This window comes from Rissa tridactyla, chromosome 1, assembly GCF_028500815.1.
Source record: "Rissa tridactyla isolate bRisTri1 chromosome 1, bRisTri1.patW.cur.20221130, whole genome shotgun sequence".
Lineage (NCBI taxonomy): Eukaryota > Metazoa > Chordata > Aves > Charadriiformes > Laridae > Rissa > Rissa tridactyla.
Genome location: NC_071466.1, coordinates 78,427,042 through 78,449,080, shown reverse-complemented (window position 1 = coordinate 78,449,080; position 22,039 = coordinate 78,427,042). Strand labels below are relative to the sequence as shown.

Below are 22,039 nucleotides of genomic sequence, written 5' to 3'. Positions count from 1 at the left end.
CTTCAATGACTAGTACTAACTGACATGTATTTTTGCAGGCTATTTAAGAACTGGCTGCTATGCATTTAATCTCATTTATAGGACTGATTTTTTTTAAAAAAATAAAGCCACAGAAATAAAAACCCAAAATGATGAAGAGAAAACTGAGGGGGTGGGGAATCAAATATATAAAACTTTTTTTTCCTCCATAGACTGACCTAAATACTGTTACACACAGGTAAAAATATTAGAGATGTGAAACAAGAAAACACGCACACCTCATATTATTTTCAAAGTCATAGGAACCAGAACAGCTTAGATTAGCAAAACAACAGAATCAGACCCATTAAGGAATAAACGGGCAGGCTGCAGACTTGTTTCTTTTGAACAAATAGACCTTCTCAAGAGCATGCAAACATATAAAGCCGCCTGCTACTAACCCAGCCTCCCATCCGTGGGGGAGGTGGGGGGGCGGGAAATCAAGATAAAAAAAGTAACTAAGCATTTTTTTCAAATACTAGCCAAAACAACTGATGTGAGCTGACTGAACTAGAGAGACAAGGAAATTTTTTCTTTCCTAGGAGCAACCCAGTTGGAAAGGTCCTCAACAAGACACCAGGCAGTATGTAAAGTGATATTTCAAGAACAACAATCCCCTTTTCCTGTAGGCTAGGAAAGTGCATTAACCCACATGTCTAAAATTGTCAAGAATTTTCCTTGTGGCACACCCACACTATCTCCTGTTTATACATGAGGAGCACCCAATAAAATTGCTGGATGGCAAATAAAATTACCCCCTAAGTCTAGCTGTGAATAACTCTTAAGCATGTGACAGAAGACGAATCAGCATGTTATATTTTAAACACAAGCTGTCCTTTTTAAATACAGAGTCTGCCACGCAGCAATAGGTCAGAGTCTGGCCTTTCAAAATCCTTACAGCTGCTTCTCAGGTCGCTACTGACAAAATTCTCAGTCACACACACACAGAGTCCAGCTGGTAAAAGGTCTTCAGTGGTTCTCATTTTACCATGCCGTTTCCCGCCCCCCTTTACATTTCATTAACAGCGCCTTCCAAATTGCCAAAGTGAAAAAATGTCTTGTTTAGGGAGGAATGGTGCTGCCAAAAAGCCCACATTTCTTAACTTTCTTTACCCTAAAAATATGTGGGTCTATACCACACTTTAACGAGGAAGAAGTTGTAGATGAAGCTTGCTAAATTTTATTTCCAAGTTACATTTCAACTTAGCAAACCTCAACCTTGTAGTTCATGGCAACACGCAGTCCCTAACACCCCCCAGACCTGCTTGTAGCCCAAGATTCCAGAACGACGTGCTTAAGAGCAAAGAATGCTGCTGGAACAACAGCACTTGCAAATTCTGAATTCACTCACAAGGTTCCCCCTTCTCACACGCCGGGGGCAACAGTACTCTGCTAGAATCCACTACAACACTACATTACTTGTAACTAGATCAACATTTTTTGTGTGCAGACAATACACTGAAGCAGGACTTTTAACCACAGCTATACTTTTCCATGAAATACAATAAAACAACTCCTGTTGTGCTAGTTCAAGAGATCCTAAAGCTTATAATAATAGGTCACACTTTTTAATTCTGCTCAGCAGGTAGTGCTAATGTCTCAAAAGCAATTTGCTACAATTAGAAAACATATTAAAGTAACCAGTCAATCACAAATAATACTCCCTGCACAACATAAACAACCAGTAACTCTGCACCATCTGATAAGCACAGACTTCATATGTCCTTTCCGTTTCTGTTTTATTTCCATGACATTAATGTACTACATTTCTTTGCAAAACATTGTATAATCCACACTCAGTACCATTTTACATGTTGGCACTTTCAAATGTGTTCCATGACAGCTCCTTTTACTATGTTCATATGCCTATTTTAAAACCTTCTGGTACAATAATTCTTCTCCCATAATCTAATTCACATGCTCAGTAAGATCTAGTAGTTATTGTAAAAACGACAGCTGCATGAAGCACGAGTTCACAGTGTTGACTACAGTTTTATATAGTCTTTAAAAACTTAATTATATTAGCAATAATGCTTATAAAACAGAGAACTTTCTCCGAAATCCACAAATTCACTAAGAAACAGGGATAATCAGCAGATCAAATGCCACTAAGTAAGAGTACACCCGCAGCTGCTGTAATCTCTGCATAGTGCTGCACTGGGCCACGCACAACAAGAGGTAGAATGCACCTACCTGTGTTAATACGCGAAGGTTACCTACCCAGGAGAGGCAGGTTACTGAGGATCCCTTTATAATCAATGGAGAAATTGAGAAGAATCATCTTCTGGACATCTCTCTCTTGGACTTCAGAGACTCCAAACATCTAACTTGAACTAGAAGCCTGAATTCAGCAGACCCAAAGAGATTCCTGCTCTAAGAGTGCTTAGAATAAACGCGAAATAAAGAACTAGATAAAAATCAGAAATACCCCACAAAAGTAAAAGCAAATCCACTACTATGAATATTAGAAATTAATTCTAAAATACTCAAAGATAATTTTTCTTCCTTTATGGTAAGAAAAGTCCTTTGGATTCTTTCGTTTCTTTCACAATTTGTGAGAGTTATTGCCCGCACCCCTCCATCTTTTTCGATGGAGGAAAAAGAAACAAAAAATTCCTTCCCTCTTACCCTGCCTTTTTCTCCACTAGCATCTATAGCAAACCCTCTGATGCATAACATTACATCATTGCATTTTAAACAGAATTCCCAAGTTATTTCATTAGGTATATGTCCTGGTTTAAGGTATATCTGTACCAAAATATGTGACATATTAAGACTGAAACATGTTTCAAATCATGCATCAGCACTGCAGAATTCTTATTCTAATATTGAGGGGCGTTATGAATAACTCTGTCAAATCTGTTATCATATTAGCATGCCTGTCAAGCTTCTTTCTTTCAAAATGTTGTTTGGTTTTTTTTGTTTTGTTTTTTTTTTCCCTCATTGTTAAGACAAACTTGCTGAGACTAGTCAAATTTAAATACCCAAATTCACAAAGCAATCCCCCATAAGTATACTTAATATAATGGAATCTCACCAGTAGATTTTTTTGGAATTACACTCACAGATTTATTAGTTCCCACACACAGCTATTGTTTAAAAGATCTTCAAAGGGCCTGTTTACTAAAACAAGTGCCAGTTGTGTTTTCAGTTGCATTCAAACTGCCTGCAATATGGGGCAACCAGCTAAACATGAAGAACGCCTTTGTCAACTGCAGTTTGAAGTACTGTAAACAAATCGATATAAAGCACCAGAAGGTTTACACCATAGTGTCAGGATTTCTTCCTCTGACTATGAAACTCTGAATATGCAAATAGAGCTAATAATATTTAAAATAACAACAGTATCCTATAGCAACAATATAAAAAGTTAACATATATTATCAGTCTATTTTAGGAGTTTTACACCACTCTTCATTATGCTGGTGATGAAGCTGAGCAGCTTCCTATAAACAGGGAGAACATCCATTAGTGATCTCAGACGAAGTCTGAATTTCCTGTGATCCTAAATACACTTAAATTAAAAAGTTGTGTTGCAGACTCCTATGAGGCCAGGATTTCATCTCCCCACTTTTTTCTCATATTGAAGTCTACACTACGGTTACCTTTGAAAATATTAACTTGGTTTCAAGAACAAGGTTTTAATTTAAATAGTTTTATAGCATCTTCTGTAAGTACTTTTGAAATAATCTCGATTTGTGAAATAATCTCAATTTCCAACATGTTTCACACTCCTGACTGTTTCTGCAAAATGCTTATGGGGAGGAGCAGGGAAAAGTGGTAAGTGTGAGAGTTCAGACTCAGAGGGTACCATTCATTATACTTCAGAAGGCACTATGGGAGAGCAATGAAGATGAGACACACATAACAATAAAGCTGAGGCACGCTTAACAGTTAAAAAACAAGAGTCTGTACCTGTTAATCTTTCCCCAAGATATATGAGGGCCTGTATCTACCTCTAACTTTGGTGTCAAACAAACTATGAAAATAGCCAAGTATTCAAGGACTGTATTTATAGAAGAAACATAGATCATGACGGCCATTACAGTACACTCCATCTTAATATAAAAATGCATCCAATTTCTTTTTGATATGTTCAAAAGCATCTTTCCCCATATAGTCCATACGCCCTTCCTCCCATTTTCTCCGTTCATCTTCTGGACTTGGTTCTTCCGGTTTGAAGTGAATAGACAGCTCTGAAATAGAATGTGCAACCTCGTCCTGTGGGAAGAAGCAGAACAGTGGGAAAACAGTCATTTGGCTGTTCTCATTTCAGTGCTGTGAAATTAAACTTTAAATGTCAAACTTCTGTTGTGTACAGTCCCGGTTAAAACAATAAAACAAATAGTATTCAAACATTCATTCTCGTTTTGATAACATGATCTCATTTTCCTGTGTTTTTACTACTTGTCATAGCATCTTTGAACATACCAAACATTTATTTTATTTGTCTTAACTCAGACCTTGGCATTCTCAGCAACAACCCAATGAGAATATTACAAACGTGGCCTGTTTAAGTAGAATATCTCCCACAATGAAGTGTAACTATGCATCTATGCAAATTTTGCCTTCAACACTTTCACGTGAAAGTTTCCTAGCATTTTTGGTCATTTATCTGATCTCCAGTGAGATCATTATTATTTAGCAGATGTGAAACAGATTACCCATATAAATTAATTCAAAAGATTGGCACTATTCATTATACCAATAACTACTTCATTTTGAATGACGGTCCAAAATTGTGAATCCTGGTTAAAGATCAAGTTATCACAGGTGCACGAATGCAACACACATTAGTAGTGATAATTTCAACCACATAAAAGAAAAATTGTGTCCATGACCAATTCCAGTAAAACCAGAACATCCCAATAATTATAACCAGTAATAAAGAAATATAACAATGACTAATCAAGGCAGCTACTGAAAACCTGCTTTCAGTACTACTCCAAGAGGCTCCACACAAATAACTCATGTTATAAATTGATCAACCAGAATAGCCTTCCAGTGAAGCCCTCACAAATTCAATACAAAACCATTTCAGAATAGAACTTAATGGACAGCAATCAAGGGCTTAAACTGCCTAAGTGTCCTGGAATATCCATTACATCTGACAATTTGGGGCAGATAAGGCACAGGTCTTACACAAGACCTGCACCTGCCGACAAGATAAGGTATCTATCTCAAACAGCAAACATGACACTAGATGCTTAGGCAACTGCAACCTTCCATATGTATCCCCACCTGAGTCCCATGCTACGTGACTTTAAACATGAATGCTTGCTCCCTATATATGCAAATATACAACAATCCTTTGTATTTAATTTTCAGGCTTGTACACACATAACTGCAGTAACCCATGAAGATTCCTTTCTTTATAATTGGCAAGCCTTATCTATCGCTTTGGATGCCATTAACAAGATGACAGTAAGCATCATGTTTTTAGAAATTAAGAATTTTAGCTAGGGCTCAAACACCCTTGGCTGCAGGGAAGCTACAGTTACACCTACAGTTTTGTTTCTCAGTCTTAAAGTATTTCACTGTAGTGCTTCACAATCAAACAAAAGGCCTCATTAGGGAAAAGGCTGTTGTGTACCTTACAAGATACAAGTCCTTGACACCCTGCTACCCCCACCAATGCCAAGTCTGGCGCTGGCCTCACATTGCACACAGATAAATGCAGTGCAAGATCACAAAGGAAAGCCCAGTAGCTTAGGCTTCGTGTCTGACTCACTGTACATTCCTTTTCCATTTGCTTGGAAACATCACTTAAGCAGGTAAAAAAAAAAACCAAACCAAAAAAACCAAACCAAACCACAAAACACACACAACACATCCCACAGAACAAAGAAACCCAAACAGCTTTGCTTGTATTAGTATTGGAGACCTAAAATTAACACCATGGATTTATTACTAGGGTGCTAGCACAGGAAAACATAAATTTAAAAACTAGAAGTATAACCGATAGAAAGGAATCGTACCCCATTATTGGAAGCAGTTAAGGAATTAAACAGCTAGAAGATTCAAGAATTTATTTGCACACTGCATCGCAATTAGTTGGTATTTACCAAAATTATATTGGCAGCAAAGACATGCATGCAATTATCAAGAGGTGTACCATGCAGAAAGCCACATGTACCAGTTCTGAGGTTTCCTGAAACGCAGGATGAAATACAAGTTGTTCTGAAGGTCTGTCAGGCTCAGAGAGATGGACGTTAGAACCGCTTTGTTCAACTTCACATACAGGTTGCTAAAATACAGCCACTGAGGTTTTATTAGGAGAATATTTTGTCATAGTTTCCTTATCATGAGAATTCATACAATAAAAATCCATTTCAGTCTTGGGGTAGGGGAAAGCAGAGAATGGGAGGAAAAGGTACAAAACACGTTATCACCAAGGACAAAATTTATCTCACCCAGCTTTAGCTATCAAAATGGTATTGAATCTAAGCTCCTACTATAATCAATCTAGGATAAGTACCTCCAGAGGGCAGCTCATCTCATCCTAAAATAGGTTCAAAGTGGCTGTCATCCTTCAGTGACTACAGAAACAGTCTGGAAATCTAGCTTGCAGTAGAGGCCTACCATTCAAGAGACCAAAGTTTCACGAGAAAAATCTCATTTTAGGATAATGGCTTGCTCTATAACTCATGAGCTTTTTATAGAATGAAAACAGAACAACGAATTCCAAAACCTCCAAAAGAGGTAAAAGAGGTTGCCCAAAAATACTGCCCCAAGTATTTGCCTTTGACAGATATCAAAACATAAATGAGTAGACAGACCCCATTCTGAAGTCTCTTCCATCAAAACCAAAACAATCTCACAAGACTACTGAAACTAAGCAACAAACAAAAAGTGGAATGACAGTGTTCCTAAGTTAGAAGGGAATCAGGCTATTAATTTCTAATTAATAGGATCTTCCAACAAGCCAAGTAATTAAAAAAATAAAAGAAATTTAAATTTGAATGACACTAATTTAAATGAACATTATGACTTTTTTTACCCCAAACAAACATCTTGAAAATGTGCCTCCATTTGGTTTAAGCATTTCCCATGGAGTCAGATGCATGAGGCACACAAGATAACACATCCTTTGCAAATAAATTATTTGTAAACTATAGAGCTGGAAGGTTTGCAATTTTCTTTCAGCCCCTCCACACTCAGGGTGGAAAAGAAACGAAGGAAGACTACAGTTTAACTTTATGGAGTAACCACAGCCTAAAGGGATGAAGCACTGAACATAATAAAAACTGTCTTCATCTTACTAGAGTAGTCCACAAGTTACAGTAGCAGATGACATTAGAACACTAATTTTATTTTCTCCCATTGTACCTTGCTGTAGCATGGTTTGTCATAGAACACATAATGACTTACACCTGCAGAAGCATTGTGCTATTACGTCCAACTTAATTCCTGCATAATATAAGGAGAGTCAGAAACAGAAACACCCAAATACAAAACGAGTGACAAAAGAACCAGGACCCCTACAATGATCATAAGTGGATTCTTTTAAGATGCTCCTTGTTGCCCAAATGACAGAAATTCAGGGAACAGTTTTTCAAGTCAGCACTTCTAGAAAAAACACCAATAATTTCTACACAGGACTGACAGAAAGGATTCTATTTCTAAATATATTAATTCAAAAGAGTATTAATATTCAAAAGATTACTTTGGTAACTGATTTTTTTTATATTTCACTTTATTAAGTACCTGACAACTTTCAATACGCAATCTCTACATAAAATTCAATGCAAATCATTTCAACCTCCAGGCACATCATGCATACATGACTAAAGATTAAAGAAAATAAATGCTCTTTAGACTATTTCTGATGCTAGCAAGAAAATTCAATAGCTACAGTGAAATTGAAGAAGATATATATAATCTCCCAGATCAGAAGCATAATTAAAAAAATCTCTCATTTTAGTATATCATTTTACTTTGTTTCTGCATATAGTAACATACAACATACTTACAGCTTCGAAAGTGAGTTCCTCAGGTGAACACGCTGTGGGATATATTTCATATTTCTGCTCTGGAAGCACAGGCATTTGCAGCGAATTGGACACAGGAGGACTGACCTTTTTCAGTGTAATTTCAACTCCATTGAAAGTGTGCTAATAAAAACAAGAACATCTCACCACTGAAATGGAATTTTGCAGGAGATTAATATGTTATTTACAACAGTTTCACTTCCTTACAGGGATCTCAGCATTAAAGGAGTAAGTTAATAAATTCAAGAAGTTTGTGGTCCCAGATTCAGAGCATGTTGCAATTTAGATTTTTGCACTCATGAGTATGCCAGCATCACCAGGAGGTAAATCTAACAGGTATTTCCACCTTTGTTTTACCATGGTTGAAATATTTCTTTATTGCACAATTTCTTAAAAATTAAAGTATGAGATCAAAAACTACCCATTCCTTCTTCTGCTTTCCAATTTGTTATGAGATTAACAAACCAAATTCCTCTCTGGGGCTTTGATGGTAGTTGTCCGACTGATCTTATGGGACTATGCAATTAGTTCAACGATGAGAATAGTCTAATATTAAAAAAACACTAAGAAAATATTTACATATGCATAAAAGTGATGTAAATTGTCATGTCTGAATACAAAATTAAAAATCGTATTTCTCCCACTCATTACTTTATGCCATTGGTCTCCAAGAAGTCATCCATTTATCAACAGATTTTTATTCTATTCATGGAAACCATGTATTGCTGCACTTCCTTTGAAGGGGAAAAAAAAAAAAAAAAAAAAAAAGCGTAGATAAATGCTTGATGACATACGAGTACTGGATATAACATCCTAAATGTAATTAACACTGTCTTTGCAAATCTGATTTAGTTATGACCCTCATAAAACCAGTTATAATGCTCTGAAAAGGTAAATTTTACTATAGTTCAAGGGCTAGTTTGATGGTCTACATCAACTTAGTGTCAAAAGTCTGTTTGTTTCATAGCCAGTTTATCACCTTCTGTGGCAAATTTGTATCATACCTTGTGTTTAATTTGCAGAATCTATACACATACATTCCCATACAAACTCTTCATCAATTAAAGAGGGGGCTGGTGGAAATCTTTGGAAAGCCACTAATACTAAAAATCCCTCCTAAACTGCTAGTTTAGATTCTTCTAGAAGCAATCATTGCTACTACCAACCAGCAGTTATTATGTTTTTTCATGTAATTCCTTTCTCTAGCAAACATATAATTTTCAGAATTTTTGTGATTTCAGCATATTCCCACTACCTCCTTATCAGTTACCTTGCATTCCTCAGATTCTGATTCTTCCATCTTTTGAAGTTTTTCTAACAAAGGCAATATACTGGCGCTGTATATATTCCACCAGAGGGCAAGAAATGACAGTTGATGAAAAGATCCAGAGGTGGTGCCATCCTGCATAACTCTCTTTGTTTGAAGGTTATATTTGTAGTTCCAGGGCTTTGTCGCTCCCAAGAAGTGAACAACTTTGGCATCTCTACCAAAACTGTAGTGATTAAACATACAGGTCTATACATTAATTTTTTTTTTTTTTCCTATATAAACTGCTAAAGAAACAGGCTTACTCACACTGGTGAGGTAATTTTGACATTTTGCAACAGCAACACATTCAATATGAGTATATATTAATATTTTTTCTAACTTATTAGTTTAAGGTATCCCATTTGGTATATAGAAGACAAAAGGCTGCATTGCCATTTGCTTTCAGCTGCTGATTCCAGGACAAAAGTTCACGAAGGAAAATGACAGGCTCATACAGCAGCATTTCCAGTCCTTCTGCATATTCTGTTCACAAACAAACAAATACCACTTCAAACATTGACTCAACAAAATTGATTATTACTGATCCCATATTAAAAATTACTAATAAATACATGGTCCTAAATTCACCTTGCAGTGAGAGTGTTCTGTGCAACTGGAGCAGTAATTCATGACACCCCAAAACCAACTTGCCTTCTGGCAGAAAAGTTTCTCTAACTGCATTGTCCGAAGTCCTGTAATTACTAGCACAAATTTTGTTTCATGGAAGAACCTAAGAAATGGTTTGAAAATAAATAAATAATAATACCCCAACTGTTTCCCATAGAACTGACTGGAAAAGAAGGGAACAACTTTCAAAGTAAAGCTGTCAGAACCTAATGCTAAAGTAACCTATATCTTTTCAAACATGAGAAAAGCTCCTCTGAAACAACATGAAACAGTGTAGTCAGCTCTAGGACTCTCTCTGTGTCCAGATGCAAGACTCATATTACATTTAAGCTTCTACTGCATGATTTTTACATAACATCATTTGTGACTACTGTAATTTATAATCAACAGAATATGCCATTATTATTCGCTCTTATAATAGAAAGTTTGTTAACAAAGTACAGAGGGTTACAGTCAGTGAGAAGTGTTACTACTTACTGATTGAAAGCAGGAACATAGGTGTATACAGCACTGCTGCTTAAGTTATAGAGGAAAGGTAAGTGTTTGCCAATATCTGCTGTTGCCCAGTTGCTGAAGAAGCTATTCAACAAGCCTTGGTCACCTCCTAAAGAATATATAAACCAGTATTACCATAATTAGGCATACACTCAAATTTACGTCAATATTTCACATCCAAGGATGGGAGTGAGCGTGTTCATGGGACTGCAACTTGGACTTGACAACATGGCCATGTGAGCAGGTACAAGCCAGTAATACCTGATGCACTCCGATGCAAGTTCAGTGTAAATGGAGTCCTATTGTTAATATATGAAGGAAGGAGTAGGAAAGGGTTTTGGTCTCCCTCAGAGCAGAAGACTGAAGATCAGCTGTATTTCTCTCTCCTAAACCAGACAGCAAAATCAAAACTTGCTGAGCAAGACTCAGACACAATGTCCCTTCTTTGCACTTTTCTGGGCAGTACAGTCCACAATAAGTCAGCAGGTCTTAAGTACAGTGTAAGAGGCAAAGGTCTGCACCTTAAATATTTGTGGGGGCACAACTACATAAAGGCCAGAGAACTCTTGCCTTCCTCCATTCTGCCAGATAGCATGGAAGCTATGGAAAAACAGCTTACTGAGAAGGAGTCTACTGTCACGCACTTCGTCCCTTACGCCTTGCCCCTTACCATCAAAGCTGCCATGTTCAGCAGCAAAACGGAGCAGTAGGTTGTAAGTTTTCAAAGAAGGTCGGAACACAAATACACCACTATTAAAGCAGTCAGGCCAGCCGGAATCAGGAGCTGCTGAAAACTCTTCTCGATCAAACAATTCATCAACATTGCAAAGCACCTTAGAGACAGTAGGAAAAAAAAAAAAAAAAATTTTAGAGCGAGTGTTTTTCTAGAACATGAGTAGCTAAATCAGTACCAAGGGAGTAAATCGCTACTTTGGCCAAATATACAGCTTGCAGAGCACAAAAGCAGGGGTAATGCAAATTATGCTAGGGGTCAGAATCTCTATTTTTAATATAATAAAGTAACATAGAATGATTTGTGTTGGAAGGGACCTGAAAGATCGTCCAGTTCCAACCCTCCTGCCATGGGCAGGGACACCTCCCACTAGACCAGGTTCCTCAAAGCTTCACCCAACCTGGCCTTGGACGCTTCCAGGGATGGGGCAGCCACAACTTCTCTGGGCAACCTGTTTCAGTATCTCACCACCATGACAGTAAAGAACTTCTTTGTAATACCTAGTCTAAATGTACCTTCCTTCAGTTTAAAACTGTTACCCCTCATCCTATTGCTATCTCCCTGAAAAAGAATCCCTCCCCATGTTTTCTGTAGGCCCCCTATAACATCTCCCTGCAGCTTTCTCTTCTCCAGGTTGAGCTACCCCAAATCTCTCAGCCTGTCTTAATAGGAGATGTGCTCCAGCCCTTGGATCATCTTCGTGGCCCTCCTCTGGACTCACGGAGACAGGTCTGTTAATTGTGGTTCTCCATGATTTCTCTGTTAAAAGCACAAACCCTGTCAAATTACTTCATGAGCCTCATAGACCCTCTAGAAGGTCCTTTAAAATATTATAACATACTATACCTCCATTTTAAAACTGGCCTGCCTTCCTGACCAGAATAAGTACAAATGAAAGTATATGACAGAGATCTATTTTAAACATCTGTCAAAAACTCATTTGCGTAGAGTGTGTTTATGATAACTTTTGAGGACAGTCCTGAAGCTACTCTCAAAACAGCATTTATTTCTATGCAGCCAGCAAAACTGTGCGCATTGCCAAAACATGCCAGCTGGAGCTCCGGCGACCTTGTGACTAGCAGCAAATCTGGTCACTTTATAGGCCAGTAGGCTGCCTGACGAGGAAGTATCCCACACTCAGAGTAGCTCTAAGACATACACAAACATTTCCACAGCTCCCAGTCTACTCACCAAAGTGTCTGCATCCATGAAGACACATTTGCTATAATGAGTAAGAGTCCAGCAGTGAAGCTTAGTGAAGGTTACACCCAGTTCTGGCCTCTGCATCAGAGCCAAGCGGACTGAGTCAGCACTGTCAAGCGTATCCACTTCGATTACTTCGTCAAACACGCTGCGGAGGACAGACCTACCAGAGCAAGCAGTGGAGAGAAAGAAGGGAATTTAGAGAGGTTCATCAGAGTTCATTTCTGGCATGAAAACAGTGACACAAAGCACAACATTTTTTATGACAATAACAAAGGCTAGATTGATTGGTTAGAATGAGAAGTCAAAAGTGAGAAGTCCTCGTAAACAGTCTGCTGAAAAGGCAGCTATCGGGCCATAAACTACCGCCTCTCCCACTACAGGGCCAGCACATCTCAAAAGTGACAGGCGCTGTATGGAAGAGAAACCAATCCCTATTTTAGTTACTTAATGTCTATAGAAACACCAACAGAAATTACAGCAGCTTTCATCCTGCATAATTGACTCTGAAGAACAGCACCGTACTGCGTTCCCTCTGCAGTGCACAGGATGTGGCATGCACTGTCAGTGCAGTCATTTGCATCTATTACGCCCAAGTAAACGCAGCCTCAAAACTGCACCTTTTAAAACAGGCAATACGTACTTGCTCACTACTACAAGTCATCTCAAATGATACTTTTAGTAAGACGTCTTTTCTCTATGCATATCTTTCACAGGAATTTCATAGGTGATACCAAGGTAGCTAATCTTCCTTCAAGATACAAGAAAAAAGTCTTTTAAACACAGATTATTCATTGACATTACGCTATTGACTACAAAGTCCTGGATGTCATACAAACACAGAAAAAGATGAGTCTGTGTTGATTATTTAGATTTCAGAGTCATTAGCTTTTGCTTGACTATCTTTAAGGGACACGAAGAAATGGGAAAAAATAAGAGTTAACTGGGAAAGAATTAAGAGTAGGTACAGATCTTTAGAAGCATAGCTCAGTGATGTAGTTTTTTTAAAAAAAAGTGTTATCCTTGATTTAAAAAATGTATTATAAAAATTTTTCCCTCCACTGAACGGGGACGAAAAAACTGATGGACTTGGTATCCACTCACGTGTCAAACGTATACAGTATTCCCTCAAGAAGGCTACAGTGTTCTGACAAAAGCCATACTTTAAAAAACCTGTAAAAACAGATTTCTGTACATCTAATTACAGCAAAAATGGGGAAATATGTTTTTTGAGCCAGATGCACCACAAATACTTTCACATGGCATACAGAAATCAGGAGCTTGCACGCTTCCTAAGCCATAGCAGAACTAAGAGTTTAAGTAGCTATAGCATGTCATGTTTCTTCTAACAAGCAATACAGTCCTCCAAATAACAGGGTTGAGTTCAACAGATCTCATGAGATTTCTGTACATGCAATTCTGTAGTGCCTGTAGAATCACAACCCAAATTGGAAAGTAGCCATGCACCAATATTTTAAGAAGATTAGTCATCTGAAACTGAGCCCCTAAGGTTTTTGGGGAGTTCTGATGTCAACAGCGGTTACATATCTTGCTCTTTCTAAAAGAGAAACACTGCAGGGGGGGGGGGGGGGGGGGGGGAACCAAACAAAACCAGTAGTGCCTTTATTTCAGCTCAACAGCAAGACACTAAGACCTTGGTCCCCAAACTTTCAGTTTATGTTCCCAATTATGAGCTTAAGACAAATTCCAGCCACAAGGTCTATTTCTGCAACTGAATTCTTACTAGGTTTACAATCTTATCATGGATGTTATCTGGGATTCCTCTCAGAAATCGCTAGCCAAGGGGGAACTTCTAGACATAATGCCGTGAAATCCACAGGAAGCCTATTAAAATCTTTCATGCTGTTGTTTATTATTCCACATTATCAGCCTCCAAAAATATATGAATCCTTACCTCATCCCACTGGAAACCACTGGTGTAATTAGTACTGCCAATTTTCTAGATGTCGTATGGTTCCTCAATGACTGTCCGAGAACCAGAGCGCCTTGACAGTACACATCATTGGTAGCAAGGGTCACAAAGGCTTGATCCGTTACTGTGAGCAAATATTCAGAAGAGTCACTTTACAGCTTTAACATAAGCTCTTTTGGCAGGTTCCTACAGTATCCCTCCTCCAGCTAACCAAAAGGCTGAGGCTTATAACAACCTGCAGTTCCTGTGATAAGCTCTTTTCTTTCCCAAACTCCCCCACAAGACACAACTGAATAGAAAATCCAGTAACCGAGACTGCAGAATGTATATTTCTGAGTTCTGTTGGCTTTTGTTTGCCCGATTTACATAATAACAGGTATGAAGTTTTCAGACCTGCAAACAAATAATTACCTTACCAAATAATTATTGCCTAAACATAATCAAAAAAGACCATCTGTAAATATTTAGATTTTACATTTAACTCACATATATACAAGTGATAAGGAAAGTGTTCCTGTTTATACAGTGCCAAAAACTAAGGGAAAAAACAGAAAGTCTAAGTACTAGGCAGAAATGTCCTTTCCATAACCTCACTGAGTCAGCCCAGCAGGCAACACTTTGCTCTGTCCTCTTTGCATGGGAGTAACTGGTGCTGCCTAAGTAAACGCAGAGGAATTGCTACTGAGAATGGTACACCTCCCAGAAGCTAGGGATCCCTACCTCAAGTAACTCCAAGAAAATTAGGAGTGTTCCTCATTGTCAAGAAACACATGGGGAAAAAACTGCAATAAAAAAAGCAAGCAAGCTACGCTCCTGCACAACAGCAGACACAATATATTTTGTAGAGATACCAGGCCTGTGGCAGTAACACCAGGGGCTGCTTCTTCATCTCTGCCCTGTGACAGAACCACCGCTAGTGGGATTCTCCTGGGGAGAGCCAGAACCTACGCTTCAGCAAGGTGAACAGCATCCTCAGAGAAGAATGAAGACCTCCACTTTCTAGGCTGCAAAATTAACCAGAACACCATAAGCGGGTCACACAGCTGAGGGGAATTCCACTGAGCTCTACAGAGCTTCAATACAAATACTTGTGTTGAGCTACTTATTTAAAACCACCATCATCTTAAGGGACAAGCAATTACGTTAAATAAATTAAAACAACCGAACAATAACAACAAATAAACCACCCTGTCATACAGTTTCCAGGCTCCGTGAGAGACTCTAGAAAAGAATCTCACAGAACTAGTTGCAGAGAACTCAACAAATGACCTCATGGCTGCCCCAGCCAGACCCTGCTAAAATGCATGACTTCAAACCTCTAACCTAACACCAAGGTATGCAATGAAGTATGGTTGGTGCCAGTGACAAGCTCTCAGGTACTAAGTATTTTCATTTTTCACATCCTCCAAATCCAGAGCAAAGCACAGACCCGCTGGTGTGCTGTCTTCTACCTGGTCTAGTAGGAGGTGTCCCTGCCCATGGCAGGAGGGTTGGAACTAGACAATCTTTAAGGTCCCTTGCAACCTAAGCCATTCTACGATTCTTCCCCCCTTTTTGGCCTACCTCCCACAATCAAGCACATATACCCTACGTTTACTGACATTGCAACAGACCCCTACACCTCAGGAGAATCCTGTTATCCAGTAGCGATACAGTCGGCCAAAAAACCTGTATCTTCCATCCAAATTTAAAATAGTTTGCAGATGCCTCAGCTAAGCAAGCTCCAATAACATTTTTAATCACAATTTCCAGCAGCAGCAAATGAAAAAAGGAGCCTTCAATTCTCCTGTTATCATAACAGCTTAAGCAAGTTACAGGTGTCCCAGAAAACAATGAATACGGAGTTGCTTACATGGAGTGCTTTAAAAGGACAGTTGTGCAAGTGAACTGCTCCTACTGCAATTTTCCAAAAGGTTAAACGAATAAATATAAGCATACATAAAAAACCAAAGCAAAAAAACACTGAAGGCTACTTTAGCAATAAAATTATTCTCAAAAGACAGAATGAGTCAGCAAAGAAAAGCACTGCTGCGTTAGGCAACAGGCATCTTCAGCCAAATAAAGGTAATAAAACAACTACTGAGAGGAATGTGGGGGGTAGGTTAATAAAAAAAGCAAACTGTGAAATGAGTGGGAGTCTAAATCTTAAATAACAACCACAAAACTGAATACTTAATCTTCTTATTGCTTCTGCAAATTCTTTTAGCTACAGAAGCTGAATTTTTACATAAGTAATACATCCATAAATACAGAAGCTACTCATCAAATAGTTCAGCAAGTTGCTATGGCAAATTGCCACATCCTATATATGCTTTCGTGCCTTGTACTTCTTGGGATAAAGCTGTGGTCAGAACCACAAGCAAGCAGTTTGCCAAACAAATATAGCTTCTAAGAAACTCTTGCTAATACCTCCCCCAGAAAAAAAAACAAACAGCAATTGTCTCTTTTGAGAACCAGATGTGGGATACATACTATGGCCTTCTTAATAGAGTGAATCATTACAGAGATAATGAAATAGATAATAAAATATTGACTGAAACCATGCAGCATCAAAATATTTCTCGTGCAAAGAGAGAGGCATGTCCTAGCTATTTTTAAATCATATAGGGGCACCACTCATCCTTTAAGGATCCATACGGGATTTAAAATCAAAAGATTTTATCATTACTTGTTCTTTCATCTTATCCCTGTTTTCAAGGAAGAAGTGCTATTTGACTTGCCTCGTTTATAATGTTCTTTGGAACTCTGTCCCTATAAATAAATGTTTTAATTTTTATAACTGAAAACTAAGGATCAGATTTTCATATAAACTTGTAAGAGAAAATAGTTTACCTGAGAATTCCCATTTAAATGAAGTCAAGGACTATTAAACCTAATGTACACAGGGTTTCACTCACCGACTTTAAGCTGCAAAAGGTTTGATCTTTTACATTTGAAAGCCAAAGGATGTATTTAAAATTCATTGCAACTGTATTTCTTTTTTTAAGTGTCAATCGCACCATTATGCAGCACTTTCAATTCTTTGTGCTGAATGACAATAGTGTGAACACTATTAAGTTTTCAAGCAAATTGTTTTCAAGCTGTGGAACCCGATGGCTAATACTGTTGACTCTCAGTGAATTATGAGAAAATTAAGTGTATGATTAGAATCACATTAAAACCACATTGTATGAATTTATAAGTCTGCTTATTTCTCTTGTCTGGATTACCACACAGCACATAAAGATGCAAATTAGAATCAGCAGTGGCGCCCCGGTTTTAATACCTAACAATAGTTTGTCAGAACAAATCAAGGATTTTCAAGCAACTGACTTTGGTGAGTTATTTTAGAGCCCACTCTGCAGCTACAAATAGCAACACAGCAAAAATAATGTGAGCCACCACAGTCAGTGTGATTTTATGTTAAACTTGTTACAGGTTTTGGTTTGGGTTTTTTTGGTTGGTTTTTTTGGGGGGTTTTGTTGGTTTTTTTTTTTTGTTTGTTTTTTGACGAGATCACCAACTTCTTATACGGCTTACTCATAGCAGTAGTACTTCTGACACTGCCAGAGGCAGAATTCTTCAACAGGCCTGAAAAACAATTCTAGGGCAGCTAAAAGCCTTACTCAGAATCTGTACCAGCGAGCAGACAGGGTGGTGCTCACTTTGATGTTCAAAGAAAAAAAAAAACAAAAAAAAAAGAGAACAAACACAGAGGTACCCACTGAGAGTCAGGAGTGACTCATAGTAACAAGCACTGAATGAACCACATGCACCTGCTACCTTCAAGAGAAGTTTAAGCAGAGTCTTTTTTCCTCCATAATCCACTAGACATAGCTGTTTAAACATATTTCAGTCTTTCTTCTGATAGACAGAGGAAGGATACACATGCTCTAGTTGTGTCTCCTAGAGTAGCAACGCAAGTTTGCCAAGTTGCCCGCTCCCAAATTGCAATAGGAGACCAGAGACTCATACGCTACAACCTTCCTACAAGCATATTCTAAATAACACATTGACGTCTTATGCATAAAAATAAGAGTTGATAAATCAACAGCTAAAAGCCTCCAACAGGCTGGTTAGGTCCCCAGTATGTAATGCCATTCATACTAACCAACCTTCTTCAATTGCTTTCTTAAATGCCTCCCTGGTACCATCTGTTGCTCTTTTGTCACACACACATCCCCCTTCTACTCCAGACACAATCAGCAGGACGGGCAGGCTGCAGTTTCAACTTGTGCCCACTGAGACAAAAGCACCGTTCTGAAATCCTGAGCCACAATGACATAACACAGCCCCAACTCACATCACGTTTTCTAACACCAGTTTTGTGACACCCCCTCCCACACATAGGTCTCTATGCATCCTCCCCCAGAAGCACGTCTCAGCGAAGGTGCGTCAGACTACTGCGAAGATAAAGAAAGATACCAGCCTTCTCGTGTCTCTGACCTAGCACAACCATATCAGCACTTGGAACAGAAAGCTCTGCTCCAGCTGACACCCACAACCTTAAAAGCAATCAAGAAGTATTTTATTATAAGCAAGTAAAATGAATAATGATGTCAGACAATAGCCAACGTCAGACCACCATCAGAAATTATTATGCAAGTTTTCAGCAAAGAGGCAGTTCTTGCCCTAGCGAAAAGATGATGGCTGGCAATTTTAATTCCTGTGCTTCTTTGGTCTGGGTCCAATGGTAGAAACATTTAGATTATCGATGAAGGTGGCACAACGAACGTGTTTACACAGACCTTTTTATAACAGAATATAAACTGACATTTGATGGCATGCAATATTTCTCTTGAAAAAAGTTCTGCCTGATGCAAAACCAGATTCTTTTATCCTTTATTAAGACAATACTGAATTTCAGTAGATGGCATTATAACTGTCATCTTGGAGACTACAGAAAGACTTGTTTCTCATTTTATCTAGCTTTTACTATGTATACATACCTTTCAGTTAAGAATAGTTACATTCTGCTTCAAGACCCTACAGACATTAATTGATCTTTATGAAAAAGCAAATGCAACAATATTACAATATGCAAATAAGCATAAAGCATAGCACCCAAAGCTGGTCCCAAGATAGTAACATACCAGTTTGGGGGGGAAAAAAAAAAGAAAAAAAAAAAAAAAAAGAAGAGTAACAATTGCTTAAGCAATCCAAAGGCAGCACAGAGGACTGGATACACCCTCCTTCACAAAAAAAAAAAAAAACCACCACACCGCAACCACAAAAAAACCCCTATGATCCTCTAATCCTCTAATCTGCAGACTCTCTTTCTGTCTCTCCCCCCCAGCACTGAGGTGCGACACACATGCATTCAAACCAGGGATCCACCAGGCCGAGTGCCCGAGGGAGGTATGTCTGCGACACCCTTCAAATGCTTCCACAAACCCAAAGGGGGGTAAGGCGGGGGAGGGGGTGGGGGGGGAATGCCACCCAATTTTTTCCTCGGTTTTGAGAGCACGTTTTAAGAAACGAAACAGCACCTGCACCCACCCCTAAACCAGTCTCTTGTGGGTCAAGGATAACTTTGAACTACCGCCGCTAGGCAAGAAGGGACCCGAAACAGGTTTCTCTGAATCTGCTTCAGACTCGGGAGCCCCCCCCAGCGTGTCCCGCAGCAGGGAGGCGCGCAGAGGCCCGGGCAGGCCAACCCCTACGTGCGAGCAGAAGGCACAAACGAGTTTAGCTCTTTCATCCCACCAGCCAGACGGTTCAAATCCTAATCTGAGACTGCTAATTACAGTCCGCTCGGCCGATAACGAAGAGGCGGAGACCCCTCGCCCGCTCCGGGGTGCGAGGAGGGAGAAGGTCCCCGGGGGTGCGGGGGGGGTGGCCGGCCGGGCCGCCCGGAGAGGCGGCGGCAGGCAGCGGAAGCGGGGTGCCGCCGCCACCACCGAGGGCAGCCCCTCAGGGCAGCCCGATGCCGGCGGCCGGCGCCGCGGTACTCACCAGACATCCTGCGGCCGGCGGGGGGCCAGCCGGGTACGGCCCACGGCCCAGGCCCAGGCCCACGGCGCCCACCTCCGCCGCCGCCTCACCTGCCCGCGGCAGGCCCGGTAAATGGCGCAATGGGATTAGCCTCTTTCCTGCTGAAGCCAGTGGTAGGTGAATTATACCCGCCGGGGCTCCTGCGCAGCGGCAAAGAAGCGGCATTAGCGGCAGAGACCATCGGGGAGGGCTGGCACGACCCGACCCGACCCACCCCACGCCCCGTTCCCGGCGCTGCCCTTACTGCAAGGGGGCCACCCTCCTCTGGCCCCCCCAACCCCGCAGCGCCCTGCCCCCGGGGGCAGGGCAGAGCCCGGAGCTCGGCGCCGGTAGGCGCCGCCTGACACGGCCCCGCACCTGCCCGCTGCCCCGGGACAGCCCGCCCCGCGCCCCCCCCACGCGTGGCGGCAGCACCGCGGCACCTCCTGGCGGGGCGGCGCGGCCCTCCCGCCCCATTGGCCGCCCCGCGGCAGCGCCCACCCGGCCCGCCCGGAGCGGGTGGCGGCGGCCCGGAGAGGCTTCCCTTTTCCCTTCCCTTCCTTTTCCCTTCCCTTCTCTTTCCCTTTCCCTTCCTTTTCCCTTCGCCTCCCTTTCTCTTCCTTTTCCCTTCCCCTTTCCCTTCCTTTCCCTTTCCCTTCTCTCGGGGTTGTGGGACCGCCAGAGAGCCGCCCTCAGGCTCCCTCAGAGCCTCCCTGCGCGCTGCCCGGTGAGCGCCATGGAAGGAGCAGGACCCCCTCACCCCGACCCCCGCCGTTGCATCCAGGCTCCCGGGCGAGGGGCGCCGGCCCCTCGGCGGCGGCCTCAAAGAGAAGGGCGGAGGGATGGGGGGTGTCCCGCACCGCAGAGGGTGCGGGCGGGCGGGCGGCGGAGCAAACCGGGGGGCGAGGGGCGCCGCGTCCCGCCAGCCGCGCTCCTTCCATCGCAGCGCAGCCGCCCCAGCAGCCGCAGGCCTGGGCAGAAGCGGGGGGTAAGACAGGTTGGGGGAGGCTCTAGGGTGCAGCCCCTTTGAGGGAAGCACCAAGGTCTTCGGTGGTGAAGATTGCAGAGGGTGGAAGAAAAGGTCTTAGAGCAGGAGTAGGGTGACTCCAGCAAGGCTTAACGGTCACCTGGGGGCGTGGGGTTCACCCCGAGTTAAGGGGGTCTGCCCATTAACTTCTCTGGAGCCATCGTAACCCCTGCGGTATGCAGTCTGATAACTCGTCAGCCAGACACATAAATAAATGTTTTCAGAGAGCCTGTGCTATTCAGAATATATTTTTTCACAAATATATAAATGCACATACATTTGCACACCATGTTTTTGCCAGTAACGCGGAAGTGAGGTCGCCGTTACGTGTAATTCAACCCCACGATGTCCCTGAAAAGTATTTTTAGGCTGATGCAGTTCAGCCAAGGCAATTTGCATCAAACCGTTCTATGAACGTCACTTACTACTCATCAGAGGGCAACAAATTAAGACAGTGTGCCACTGAAGAAAATGCACATACTGCTCGTTTTTTTAAACCATTTCCAACAATTTGCACGTGATGAGTGTTGCTGCTCCAAGCTGCAGTGTTTGTGCTCTCACCTACTGAAGGCGTCCTAAAGGTCCACTGGAGAAGAGGATGTCACTGCTCTGGTAGTGACAAGGTGTTTAAGGAAGGGGGACGTAAATGCCTTTAAGGAAGGAAGGGCATAAATACCTAGGAAATCAAGCTTTACTTATCCCACAGAAACAAAATTCTCAGGAAATGTGTTCATCATCTGCTTATACAGAT

At 41.0% G+C, this 22,039-nt stretch overlaps 1 protein-coding gene across 5 annotated transcripts; it reads right to left on the bottom strand.

The window, feature by feature from the left end:
• Window positions 1–2,224: 2,224 nt before the first annotated feature.
• Window positions 2,225–20,701, bottom strand: GYG2 (glycogenin 2). 5 transcript variants are annotated; one of them, XM_054188548.1, is made up of 10 exons: window positions 20,640–20,701; window positions 20,244–20,422; window positions 14,292–14,433; window positions 12,365–12,539; window positions 11,111–11,273; window positions 10,423–10,549; window positions 9,280–9,502; window positions 7,992–8,132; window positions 6,155–6,279; window positions 2,225–4,239 (listed from the first exon to the last, which is right to left on the bottom strand). In XM_054188548.1, exons 2-10 carry the CDS (start codon window positions 20,248–20,250, stop codon window positions 3,906–3,908), a joined length of 1,437 nt encoding a protein of 478 aa, XP_054044523.1. In that variant the 5' UTR covers window positions 20,251–20,422; window positions 20,640–20,701; the 3' UTR covers window positions 2,225–3,905. The 5 variants fall into 5 exon arrangements, with proteins under 5 accessions (XP_054044523.1, XP_054044522.1, XP_054044525.1 ...); XM_054188547.1 differs by lacking the exon at window positions 20,640–20,701 and having other exon boundaries at window positions 20,244–20,549; XM_054188549.1 differs by lacking the exon at window positions 20,640–20,701 and having other exon boundaries at window positions 3,956–4,239; window positions 6,155–6,265; window positions 20,244–20,549.
• Between the last annotated feature and the right edge of the window lie 1,338 nt (window positions 20,702–22,039).

Excerpts from the sequence above, each read along its gene's own strand:
- GYG2 (XM_054188548.1), bottom strand. Across the intron at positions 11,274-12,364 it reads TCATGGATGCAGACACTTTG|GTGCTTTGCAATGTTGATGA; the intron begins GTGAGTAGACTG and ends ACTGTCTCTAAG. Across the intron at positions 10,550-11,110 it reads TGAACATGGCAGCTTTGATG|GAGGTGACCAAGGCTTGTTG; the intron begins GTAAGGGGCAAG and ends TATATTCTTTAG.